The sequence below is a fragment of the Octodon degus genome, unplaced genomic scaffold (genome assembly GCF_000260255.1).
Source record: "Octodon degus isolate 3935 unplaced genomic scaffold, OctDeg1.0 scaffold00071, whole genome shotgun sequence".
Lineage (NCBI taxonomy): Eukaryota > Metazoa > Chordata > Mammalia > Rodentia > Octodontidae > Octodon > Octodon degus.
In genome coordinates, this window is record NW_004524647.1 from 2,787,598 (window position 1) to 2,801,285 (window position 13,688).

The following is a 13,688-nucleotide window of genomic DNA, read 5'->3' on the forward strand; positions in this document are numbered from 1 at the left end:
TTCATATTTGTGAAAACTGAGCCTGGCCATGGAACACTGAGGCCACTCTGCGATTAGAAATGGACATCTGGGCTTCTCTACACCTTTCTCGTGCTGGCCGCCACAACAAGGGTCAGAGCTTGCTTTCAAGTGTTTTCACTCCATGCTAGGATCTCTTTATCAGACCAGAAAACACCAAGGCAAGAGCCACAGGCAAAATGTAGGTGGCTGTCCAGGAGGAATGACAAGGCTACACTCAGGCTCCCTGTTCCCTGCCACATTCTCTTGTGATCTTAAGGTTGAAGATCAGGGCCTGCAAAAGAGACTCAAACTCTGAAGTGTCTCTAGTGAGTGGAATTTACCTTTGACAGAACAATGGGCTTGAGGGGCCCACAATGCAAGATGATAAGCGTGGGGCTGCCTGAGAGCCTCGCCTGGGCTGAGAGCCAGGTGAGGGGATCCTGCCTGGTATGGAGCAGGAAGTTCAAGGTAAAGTCACCTGAGGCCTGGGGCACTGCATTAACCACAGGAAAGGGACGGAAAAGACTTATTATTTTCTGAGTATCAATATCCACCCTCAGGGTTCTCTTACACAGGCAAGCAACAAGTTCTTTCATCATCGTAATGGCCAGGCCAATATGACTATAAACATGTAATGAGTGCATTTTGCTGGAGGCTACTATTAACTTGACAAGAGACACCCGAGAAAGTACAGCACAATGGAACTCAGCCCCTCTGCTGAATAAGAGCTCCGGAGAGGGCAGAAAGGCTCTTTGCAATTTGTTCATACATTGAAGGAGGGCTGGGGAGACAGCTCAGTGACAGTGTCTGCCTTGCAAGTGCAAGGCCCCGAGTACAATTCTTTGTATGAAAAAAGAGAAAGACACCAGGCGTCCCCCCCCCCCACAGAAGGGTGCGTGATCCTGGGGGCCAACCACTCTGACATCTAACAGTTCACTTCTCAGCAACTCTAACTTACCTGACCCCATGCACATGCTTGGGTTTCTGTGGGGAACCTTTTGTCTAGACCAGGCCAAGCAGTTCCTCAAATATAAAGGTCCATAAACATGAAAGCATGAAGTCCCTCTTCTATGAAGACTAGAAACTGGGTCAATTTTATTGATTGACATCATTTGGAGCAGTCTGCCTTGAAAGTGAGAAAAAGAGACCCCTGAAAGAAGGGGAATATCTTTTATGTGAGACAGGTAGATATAAACTGGAAGAATCACTTTATAAGAGCAAACCTACAAAAACCCTGATGTCACTGCCATAAAAAATAAGTCTTGGAAAGCCACATACATTGACCCCCAAACCAACTTGAAACCCGCATTTTCCTTGTGACTCAAAGAACTCACTTGTCCAAACCAGCAAAAATGACCTTCTCTTCTAACCTGGTCACACCTCCCACATTAGGTCCTGTCATGGGAGGAAATAAAAGAACACAGGGTTCATCTTCCTACGTCAAGCTCTCAGGATCAAAAGACGCCATACTTCTCATTCAAATTCAGGCATTCACAATGAACCAAGGCTAGAGTGTTCTGAATGCTAGCAATGCATGGTAGGGAGAAGCTCTGTCCTCCCCTACTGAACACATGAACATTTCTCTTCTTTACTTGTCTCTCTGGCTGTCCCAGAACTGAATCTTAACTTCCAACTTCTCTCTCCTCTTTACTATTTCTTGGCTCTTCCTGTGAGACGTCACTGTTGCTGCCTGGCATCATGACAGTGCATCTTGCTGCATCCTGCTAGCCCAGGAAGAGACCAGAGTTCAAAGCTGGAAGAACAGTTTCTAATAAACATGTATTTCTTTTATACCACTGTAAGTCAGGATACGTGCTTCCTGAGCAAATGGATGGCCGGCTTGAGTAGGGTGGAGTCAGAGGTCTACCTTACTATAGTAGGTATACACCATGTACAAGCAGCCTGGGGTAGGCCTCATTCAAGCCTCACCACAACTGCATTTCATACAGAAAGAAATTGAAATTTGAACTCCATGTCTTCTGGGAGCCAGGGCCACATACCTATTCTTTTACTTATAAATCGAAATTCTATCTTAGATACTTCTTATAATCATGGCAAGATAGAAATATTTAAGTCAAAATAGTTTCTGAAATTTAATTAACTTTAAAATCTCCATGGATACATTTGGGTTAACCCTCTCCATTCCTGTCTTTCCCCTAATACATACACATGCCAGAGGCCCCTGAACTCTAATCTATATGACTAGTTGATCTGCTGGCAAGGGAAGGACATCACATGTGACAAGGCTGCAGACAGAAAGTTCTGCTAGAGGGTCGGCCAGATAGCTCATTGGACTAAAGCGCCTGCTTAGGCAGACACAGGGGCCAAGGTTCAATTCCCTGGGCGTGTCATGCTGGTCCTGCCCTAGGGGTACGCTGAGAGAGTGATTGAGACTGGGCGTGGTGGCACACACCTGTAATCCCAGCACTTGGGAGGCTGAAAACAGGAAAATCACTATGAGTCCGATCTACATAGTGAGACCCTGTAGACCCTGTACTAAATACATTTAAAAAAAAAAAAGTTCTGTCATAAATGCAGATCCATATGACATGCAGGCAAACAAATGGGGCTAGAACATATGGGAAACAGCTAAAGTCAGAGGCTGGTAGCCTGCTGGATACGGTCTGTGGACATGTTTTGCTTGGCTATTACAGTGTTCAGGAAACATTTTAAATAGCTGCCAAAGTCATGAGATTTCAAATAAATGCGTATTTTTTGTTTTTCCTGTAAAATAGGGAATCTGGCAGCATTAGTCCTCATTACCTTGCTTCCCTACAACCCAAGTGCTACTGGGGCAGCAGCTGACCCTGGGGGTGAGGCTAGATACTTCCATTTTCCTACAGTCTCCACCTCTCTCTACTGCCCCCTCTCTGGATCTGTCTTCCTACTTTCACATGTGCCTTGCTCCATTCCTATAGACTGGGGCATGAACCAGTAGCTCTTGCACTAGAACCCCAGGGACTATCTTTCAGGCCATCTTAAAGCTTTGAGGCGCCTAGGAAGTGAGCCACTCATTAGCAGAGGATAACAAGCTCAAAGCACACAGCTTGCACATTTCAGGGTGTTCCAGCTGCTTCCAACAACCACAATCTGCACCTTTACACCTGAGGAGGCCTCTCTGACCATGCACCTGGTCAGCAGAGATGTTAAACCCCACAACTCTCTCCTCCTTGGTATGTTCTACACTGTCTCCGGAGTTGGGCTGCAGGATAAACCCATTGCCACTGTGGCTGGCTTCACAACTCATTTTTCACTTACTGCCTCTTGCTGTCAATTTCACTGCCCTATCATTGTTCCTTGCATCAAATCAATTTCTCTTGATTCCTTTCCTCCAGCTCAGTGTCTGGCAGTCCCAGAGTAAGATGACATCTCACACTGGGTGGAAGAATCCTCTAGGAGCCTGTTCTTTGCTACTTTTCTTTCTCTCCTGGCACGGCTTCTCTGTAACTCCACCACAAACAGCTGCTTCCCTGTTGTACCCAAACTCAGCTATGAGCCCTCTGAACCTGGCCTAATGCTTGTACTTTGGTTTCCATGTCTGTTTACACATGTACCACAGACTAGATCAGTACCATGAAGATGCACATGTGGGCCCAGTCCCTTGCAGTTGTACACTCACTCACTCTCTCCTCCATAACCCCTCTCATCACATGAGTTGTTCATGAGGGCTGGTGACCTGACAGCTTAGAACAGCAGGCATCAGCATTTTTAAAATGTTCTGTCTCCCCATCACCAGAAATGTCACTGGCCTTTGTTCCATAGGGCAGCATGCTTCCACTCTGCTGGGAAGCCCTCCTTGTGCTCTTCGGTCCTCTCAGCCAAACTCTTGCCTGTACCAGCTGCATAAGCAGGCCTGGCTCTCCCCAGCTCACATCACTGCTCACAGCAGTTCTGTCTGAGGTTCACCCACATGCCCCAAGGATTTACCCAAGAATTTTGCTCAACATGGGACTAGCTGGTACAGTAATGGCTGGCATCACCTTGACATATTTTCCTTCAAAGGAGCTTTTCAGCACCTCTGTAGGGCAGCTGGCACCTCATGCTTTAACTATGTGATGATATGCTTTTCGCCCTTAAGGGGTGAGCTCCCAGGAAGAGGAAATAGATCTTATCTTTGAGACTAATAGTGGCTAGTAGAGCTCCTGGCACTTAGCAAGCACTCAATAATTGCTGTCTGAACACATCCATTCCCATACCACAGAGTCAAGAAAAACCAAGACCTTGTGCCAAGTGGACCTAAATTAAACCATGCACACCCACATCATTGCACCAGGGTCTATTTCCGGAGGAAGCCAAAATAGGCTGTCCAGTCAGTAGGAGCATCTGAAAGTATCCTTCTTTTGATTTCACAATGGAGGACAAGTTGGCCAGCTTGTAGAATTTTGAATTCACAGTAGACTAGATTGTTCTAATTTTTGGCATTAATATTATAGAGCAGTTCTAGAAAAGTGGTTTCTTTGTTTTGTGTCAAGTGTTGGTGGCATAATTTTCATATCCTTCAAATTTCATAAATACATGTATAAACATTCAAGTGTTTTTAATAGCTTTGCTTGATTATCTGCAGCAGTCATTTAACAAATGGAGAAGTTTCTTTTATGTCCAAGGAGTAGATTTTGCTCATGTCATCTATTCCAGCATTTTTTAAACCACTTTCTCTTTGTTGATTCTCCAATTTCCACCTTTCATATCATAGTCTTTACTGTCATCTTTTTGCACTATTTTGTTCTTTCTCTCCACATTCTCACAGATCTTCTCAAATACACCTCCACAACAATGAATCCAACTCCTGCTGCTGCAGCTCCTTCCTGCTCATCGCACACAATTTGAATCTGCCACTGCTTTCTTGATCTCAGAACATTTCCTTATCCCACCCACAACCTGTAATTTTGTTTGACGCCCAGTTCATTCCATTTTTATCCTTTTCTACTGTTTAACTGCCTAATCTTTCACTGTCATTCTTTTCTTGAGTTTCCTTAAGGACAGAAGTGAATGTGCTGACAGATTAGAAGATGCAGACACAACTACAAACACATTTAGACACCTTGTCTTCAACAAACAGGCCAATCACATTCCCTGGAAGAAAGAGAGCCCCTTTAACAAATGGTGCTGGAAAAACTGGCTTTCTGCATGCCAAAATCTGAAACTAGATCCGCTATCACCATGCACTAAACTAAAGTCAAAATGGATTAAAGATCTAAAGCAGAAAACATTAAAGCAGAAACACTAAATCTAATGGAGGAGAAAGTAGGCAGAAAATTTGAAGACATAGGAGTAGGTAGAAAGGACTTTTATCTAGAATATACAAAGAACTAAAAAAAAAAAAAAATCAGGCCTCCAAAATTCAAAGACCCAATCCAAAATGGGCATCTGCAGTGAATACACACTTTAGAAGAAGAAACACAAACAACAAATAAATATATGAAAAAATGTTCATCAGCACTTGTCATTTGAAAAATGCAAATTGAAACAACACTGAGATTTCATATCACCCCAGAAAGAATGGTTATTATCAAGAAATCACCTAACAACAAATGCTGGAGGGAGAGGCCTGAGGGGAAAAGGAACTGCTCTCCACTGTTGGTGGGAGTATAGGCTGGTGCAACCACTATGGAAATCAGTGTGGAGATTTCTCAAAAAGCTAGGATAAGAAGTTCCATGAGACCCAGCTATTCTCCTTCTGGGTATTATTGTAGAACTGAAAACATCATACCACAGTGATGTATGTGCATCCATGTTAATAGCAGCACAACTTGTCATAGCTAAATCTTGCAAACAACCCAAATGCCCATCAAGTGAGGTACAGATTAAAAAGATGTGACATTTTAATACAATGGAGTATTACTCAGCTATAAAGATAAGCTTGAGGCTTTTTTATGTAAATAGATGCAACTAGAGGCTATACTTAATAAATCAGATCCACATATGTAAATATCATATTGTTTCCCTAGTGTAAGAACGCAAAAGAATAAAAATCTGAAAGATACATTAGACATAGTAAAAAGGAAAAAAAAAAAAGGAATGAACAATTGGGATGAGGGAAAGGAGAAAAGAAAGGGAAAAAAAGGAAGAAAAAAATCATGTCTGTATATACACAGGATAGCTAAGCTAATTTCTATTGGGTTTTTGAAGGTACCAGTTAAAGCTTAAAATTTTTATTTTGGCCAATTTTACATACTTATATCTGGCAGCAACTACACTGAAGACAACAATGTGCAATATAACACGACTGCTGGATACCTTTCGTGTTCTCTTAAAACTGTATTGTTTCTAATGTCTTACCTATTATTTTTCTATTCCATTTAAAATAAAAAAAAGTGGATACTCTGGAAATTTTACTTTTGTTCTCTATTAATAAAGTTTTTATAAATTATGCTTTCCACCTGTAACTGGAGTTGTGCCTCTCTTGGTTTATGTGATAGAACATTTCTGTGGGCCCTGTGCTGGTTCTGCTAGGTCTATGCATGCTAAAAAGCTATGTGAGCTTTCCATCACTCACTACATCTCACTCCCCACATACGTGTTAGGAGCAGCTTTCCCTGATTGGGGTGAAGCCACTCATGTCCCTGGCTGATCAACCTTCAGTGTGGTTGTCATGGGAGGGAACTTGGCTTTTTTATCATTCTTTTCCCTACTGCACTGGGGGTCATGCTACTTCTCTGCTTTTCTGAGTGTTCCACCTCCATACACCTTCACATTTTTGTGCCCTGCTACCATTCTTATAAAAATGTTCACCACGTTCCAAAAAGCCCTTGACCCCTTGTCAACTTTCTTCCCAGCTGCAATCTCCAAGTTCCCCACAGTCAGCTACAGTGACTGGTGATGCGGGCCTGTGTCATTCTCAGGTACACTACCCTGGGCTGATTAGAGCCTGCTTGCCCACAAAGGAAGGAGGTGCACTGTCCTTGGCTATGTGGCTAATGATGATGTAGGAGTAGAAAAAGATGCTGTCCTCTGTAACTTCAACTGGGGATACGTCTGCTAAGACCCTCAACCTCTTTCTACCCCATATGTCAGATCAAGGCTAGATCTGACCTGATAGCACAGCTTTTCCCCTTTCCTATATTGCCTCCTCCCTCCATCATCATCTGCTGAGAGCACTCATCAGTAAGTTACATACACTGGATCCCATGCAGTGAAGATGAAATGGGGAGATGCATGACAATATTATCTACAAGAAAATTAAAAGCTATAAATAATCTAAATATCTATTAAGAACTTGTAGGCAATTCATTATATCCATGTGGAGGATTATTATGCAGCATCTAAAATACTGAGATAATTTATGTAATAAGAGAAATTTGAAGATGATGTATAATGTATCTATATGGCAGCAGATTATGTAGTTATCAATCCACATAGAAAAAACATGATGAAGGGAAGCAAAGCAAGATGCAGGGAGCTATATATTTAATAAAATACATGCCACATTCTATAGATTGACAGAGGCCAGCTCTAAACTTTCTAACAGCTGATAGCAAGAATGAAGTCTATTCAGTCACAGACTATGTCTAGAGGTTAACAAAAAAACAAACCAAATCAAAATGTCCAGGAAAAGGATAGCTATTTCTAAGCCCAAGGCCACAGAGAAATCTCTGCTCTAGGTACTGAGTGGGAGGAGACCGCATGCCTAATGACCCAGTTGCTGACCACCTCCTTTAGTTACCATGGTGCTGAGTCACCTAGGTCTGGTCTGAGTAAACCCCTCTACCCACATCTCCAGTCTTTGAGTACTTTTGTGGCCTACAACCCAGAGGCTTCTGAGAGCTATTAAATAGTAGAGTTTGAGATGACTTCTTGGAAATTTCTGAGAGTTCTGGGTGGCTCTGTGTGGTTCCGTTGCCCCCTAGGCTCAGTAAAGTTGGTACAATCTTGTCACAATAGTTGAGCCTGGCAGGATGACTGCTTGAACAAGAAGCTTCCTGCCTGCTCCAATGTGCACCCAGGGACACAGATGTGCTCAGTGAGGGTGCAGGGTGACAGTAATTTTCATTCCCTTTAACACAGAGCCAAGGTGCCACAGCTCACTGTTGTACATGCTGAGAAGAGCTGGAAGGATTCTAATCTGAGCAGCTTGAACAGAGCCACTGCACTGAGGGGGTCTTGCATGAGTTCAATCATTGTCCCCAGCTGCTCACTGAGGAGCCTGCTCCTTCTCATTACCCAAAATTGAGGGGTGTCATGAGAGAGAGATAACATCAACTTCTTTTCTCTTGAGTCATACTATCTATACTTGACTCATTCAAATAAATCCATCCTCTTTAAAATACCTCACTCAGTTCATGGAAATAATTCAATTTCCTCAGTTCACTTGAATACAGCAGGAATAAATAAATATGTCAAAGTGTGGGCTGATATACATGACTGTCTAAAAGAAAACATAAAGTATATTACTTAAGATAACAGAATGATAAGCAGTGATATGTCTGTCCTTACTAATTTTTCACAACTAAAACTAGACTATTCTAGAACATGAATGTGCTGGAGACAGTAACTACTGACTTGGAAAAGGAACCAGATATAAAGCCGGAGCAGGACGGTTCACAAGAGGAAAGGAATGGGAGACAATGGAAGATACTGATATTAATCCAGGGTATTTATGGCTGTGTCTTTAGCTGTCCTAACATAAGTTGAGTCCAGGATGTTTAAAAAAAAAAACAATTCCAAAAATCCCCAATATTCTTTATAAAGTCTTTGTAGAACCAATGCATGCTCCAAGCTATACAGTCAAGTGAGCAGATGTCTATTTCATGGACGTCTTTCTTACCTTCTGCCACATGTTGATGAAGAAGAGCTCCCGGGACACATTGAAGGACACATTAGCATCATAGGCATCATCCCCAAGGTTGGAGATGGAGATGTTTAGGGAGATATTCTTCACAGCCCCTAAAGCTAGATAGGGGGTTTTCTCATCAATACTGCAATGAAAAATAAACAGCAATTAATACTCTGAGGTTTACGTTAATATAACATGAAGCGTCAGGGTTGTTGAGGGTGGGGGCAGAAACTGGAATCAGAACTACAAGACCCAGGAACTCCACCAACCAGGCACACGTCCTGGGCAGTTGTTACCACATGCCATGGTATCCCCACCTAAAACACATGGCTCTGCTTTGCCAAACACTAGACTCTTGTGTGGCTAAGGAAATCTTCCATTTGAGACTTGCAAAACTGTAACACTTAATAATCAATCCATGGAATTAATTCATTCATTTGGTTATTTTGAGCACCTACTACATTCTGGTCACCACATGTTAAGGAAAAAGCATTGAACAAAGCAGAGGTCTTGTAGCTCAAGAAGACAGGAAACACATAGGGTAAAATATTTAATTTATAATTATCATATTAGAGAACATATCAGGAGGTTTGGAAGTGCGTTGTGATTTTAAATACAGTGATAATGAAAGCATCACTGATGAAGTGACCCTCAGTAAGCACCTAGAAAAAGAAGAGGAACACGACGTGCAGGATCTGGAGCCTAGTGAAGCAACATCTCTGAGGCAGGTGAGCCCCTGATGTGTTCAAGGAACAGGAAGGAAGGAGGCTAGTGCAGCTGGAGAGGAGCAAGCAAGAAGAGATGAGCTTGGATAGGTGAAGAGGTGGGACAGGCCTGTGGACCATCAACTGCATTCCAGAGTCAGCCAAACAGGAGCCCTCCCAGGACGTAGGACCAATAAGCAGTGTGACCTGACATACCCCTTGAGAGAGACTCACGCTGGCTGTCATGGCAACAGCCCACAGCACAGTGAGGGGAGCAGCAAGAAGCCTGGTGAGGAAGTTCCTGCAGTAGTTCCGGTGTGAGACAGCGCAGAGAGTGCAGGGACAGCTGAGGCAGTGAGGGGAAGTCATGCTCTCAGTATGTTTTGAAGGTTGAACCAATAGCTTTTTCATAGAGATTATAGGAAGGGTTTAGGGAAAGAAGAGCCGAAGATAGCTTCAGGTTTTTGGATTCATCAAGAAGATGATTTGTCATTCAGTGAGATGGAAAGGCTATGGGCAGAGAAACTTTACCAGAGAAAATCCAAATAAGTACTGGATTTTAAAGGAGATACAGAGGCAGCTGAGTTGAAGATGGCATCAGGGCGGAGATCTAATTCAGAACTGACTAGATAGGATGCTAGGAATGAGAGAAAAGAGAGAAGTGGTCTCACATTTAGGAGCCTAAAGAGAGGTCAAGGAAGCAAAGCTAACCAAGGAGTAGAGGCTCAGGAGATAGGAAAAAACTGAGGGAGACAGGATCTCAGTGAACACGGGAAACAAATTCTCAGGAAGGACTGGCCAGCTTAGTACAACATGGCAGGCAGATCAAAATAACCTGGAAAATTAGAACTGGCTGCTGGAATTAGCTATTTGGAGGTCACTGGTAACCTTGATAGGAACAGTGTAGTGGGAGTGCTAGGGTGACAGCTTGACCAGAATAGTTTAAGGGACACAGGAAAATAAATGGGAATGGTGAGTACAGACAACTATCCTAGGAAGTTATTTTATCCTGTATAAAGGGGCAGAAAAATAGTATGGTAGCTAGTGGAAGAAGAGTACTCAAGGGAGGTGTGCATGCAATGCAATGGATCCCCCACAAATGGAATAATAATGATATGACAGAGACAACTGCAGAGTGGGGTCTGATGAGCAAATAGAAAGGCAAGTGCGAGGGAAGAAAATTGAGCATAAGACACACACCCTGCAGATGCTGTGGTGGATAGGCAGAAAGAGCACGCAGGTTCCTCTGTGATTACTTCCATTCTACAATGAATTGGAAGAAGAATCAGAGACAGGGATGGTGAAGAGAAGAAAGATAAAGCTTTGAAGGATGAGGAGATGAAAGGAAATAGTGGCCCAGGAGAATACAGGAGTGAACTGGCCAAGGACAACGAAGGATGAGGTCCTCACTGAAGAAGGCATGAGGGCTGAAGGTGTGCATTCAGAACTGACTAGACAGGGTGTGCTAGGAATGAGTGCAGATCAAAGTCACCAGTGACCTCCACATAGCTAATTCCAGTGGCCAGGTCTAATTTTCCAGGGATGGTCTGATGAGAATGAGCCCAGGAGGAGGGTAACAACGCAAATGTACGTGTGATTAGTGATTTACTGTGAGATATGAGCTCTGGAAAAAATAAATTCATATCAGTGGCCACTCAGCTATTGGAAGATAAGATGAAGCAGATGAGTGAGGATTTGCACACTGGGAAGTTACTACTTCTGGCCGCTCAGTATTCTGACATCTACTTGGCTTGGAAAACTCTCAAGACAGATTGGAGGAAAGTATCAACAAAAAGAGGGCAGACTTTCTCTCCACTTTATGGTCACCTGGGTGTGGGCAGCTAAGTACAGTCATGTGATCTAAGAGTGCTCAAGTGACCTTAACTCACATGGGGCTATGACCATTGCATACACAAAGGCCTGGGCCCTTCTGAGATTATTTGAGGTGGCTGCCAAAGGACAGAGATGGTATCCTGAGCTAAGCCTGGCCACCCCTATTTTCTGCCTATATTGGTACCTTAGGTTTTTTTTTTTTTTTTTTTTTTGATACAAGGTCTCACTATGCAATTCAGACTCATAGTGATCTTCCTGTTTCAGCCTCCCCACTGCTGGGATTACAGGTGAGAGCCACCTCGCCTGGTTTTGGGGCTGGCATGGTGTGTCTGGGGTTCTGGAGCTGGCACAGCATGCAGTACTGGGGATCGAACTTGGGTCCTCCCTCTTGCCAGGCAGGCGTTTAGACCACCAAGCTATCTCTCCAGTCTGGCTTTTGGTCTTTGTGCTGAAGACTTTCCAATAAATTCCTTTTCGGATTCAACTAACCAGCACACATTTTTGTCATTTCCAACCATTAATACAGCTAATACAGCATGAAAGACAAGAGAACTATTGAAACTCTCAACAGGCTTCAGTACTTTGAAATACAAATTTTAAGAGGAGGAATCATCATCACCCATCTTTGGAAGGGAATCTTAGTCTCCTGCGTATCTGGCACATCAACAAGAATAATATGTACAACGAGAAACTTGATGGCCTTGGATTGGAAGCAAGAGCTCTGAGGATCCAAACAAGATGTAAAAAATTAACTTAGAGAAGAGTTTCAGATTCTTGAACAGCCTCCAATAAATTAAGACCCTGACCTCAAGCTATTGTAGCAATAATTTATTATTGTTGGCCATTTCAGTTTTAAACATTTGATGGGTTATTTCTGTCCTCTTGTTTGCTTTTGTAAGATTAAAAGAGGAGTTGTCAGACCTTGACTTATGAGAGCGCCCAGCCTAGGTTTATCTGGAGGAGGAACTGTAGCAGCAGTGAACTCAGAGTACCCAGTTTCCATGGCATTGGACACTGTCAAGCAAAGACAAGACCAGTAAGCACAGGACCGTGGGGCAGTGGGTGTTTCTCTTTGCAGTGCTGTTCATATATCCAACCTCTTTCTCTCAAGTGCAAATGTCAAGGGGTCAGGCCAGGGACATTAAATTTTTGCCAGTTTTCAAGCCTTAGGGTTCTGTCACTAATCATGCAGCAAGGTTATTCCAGGGTTTTATAGTTAAGTGATTCAAATATAGCTTCATGATTAAGGGAAGGCAGGCATCTCCCAGGGCAAAATGTAGTCAAAAACTTTTTGAGAGAAGTCTCAAAATTGCATTCATTCTTTCTCCCAAGCTAAAAACCCATTACCATATCAGTACATCTCTGCTTCCAAGGTTATTCTTAGAAATGAAACGAAGTTGTACTTTGTCAGCGTCATGCTGGGCACTGTCAAACATGAAATCCACCTGAAGTATTACAAGAACTGTGAAAGGGTCTTGATGTGAGTCCTTGAGTCCCATTTTTAAAGATGAGGAAGTCACAGGCAGAGTCAGTGACCAGCCAAGTCACTGTGCTAGATGGGAACCTAGCACCTTGCATGCATTCAGAGCTTACTTCTCCCCATCACTGCCTCTTCTTGAGCCCCTTGTCTGTCACTGCCCTAGAAGATCCTTCCTGATCTCCCTGAGGTATGAAAGAAGCCTTCTTACTTGGAGCTCCCCACCCCATGTTATCCCTTCAGCCCTTCATGGCCACATGTCTATTCATGTAGATCTTTAGTTGGGGATTCTCTCTCTAAGGCCTAAACATCACACCAAAAGGATAGGAATATTTGCCTGGCTTCGCTCATCCCTGAGCTACCAGTGATAGTATTATATCTAGCACAAAATTTCTCAGAAAATTAATTCCTTGAAAAATAGATTCTTCTTTAATAAATTAAAAAAACCCACTTGTGAAATGTGTGACATGAAAGCTCTGTGCCTGATGCTTTGAGCCTTTCAGCAAAACTTACAGAGAGGCTGCTCTCTCTCAGGAGTGCTCATGAACCCTTGTTTAATGAATGCCTAAAGTCCACAACACTCTCACAACATCCCTTCAGCTCAACCTCCATGTCCTGCAGGGAAGAAACTGAGCCCCAGGGAGGGAAACCCTTATAGTTAAGGTCACTCAACCACACAGGGGCTGAAGTAGAACTAGTACCAAACTCCCTTGAGAACAAAGGCTGTATAAGTTACAACTCTTACATAAATTCCTTCTAAATCAGGAAGGACTTTGGCAAGAAAGACATTTAGAGAAAAAAGAACAGGATTCTGATCAGCAGAATAAGCACTTGCCTGGCAAGCGCAAGGGCCTGAGTTCTATGCCCAGTTCCACCAAAAAAAAAAAAAAAAAAAAAAAAA

General features: G+C 43.1%; 1 protein-coding gene across 1 annotated transcript in view; it reads right to left on the reverse strand.

Annotated features, from left to right (window-relative positions):
• The window catches only part of Itga9 (integrin subunit alpha 9), a 392,948-nt gene that overhangs the window by 151,254 nt on the left and 228,006 nt on the right, over positions 1 to 13,688 (reverse strand). The window contains exon 18 of the mRNA XM_004635243.2: positions 8,765 to 8,915. Within this exon, the coding sequence (XP_004635300.1) occupies positions 8,765 to 8,915 (151 nt within the window). The remainder of the gene's footprint in view (positions 1 to 8,764; positions 8,916 to 13,688) is intronic.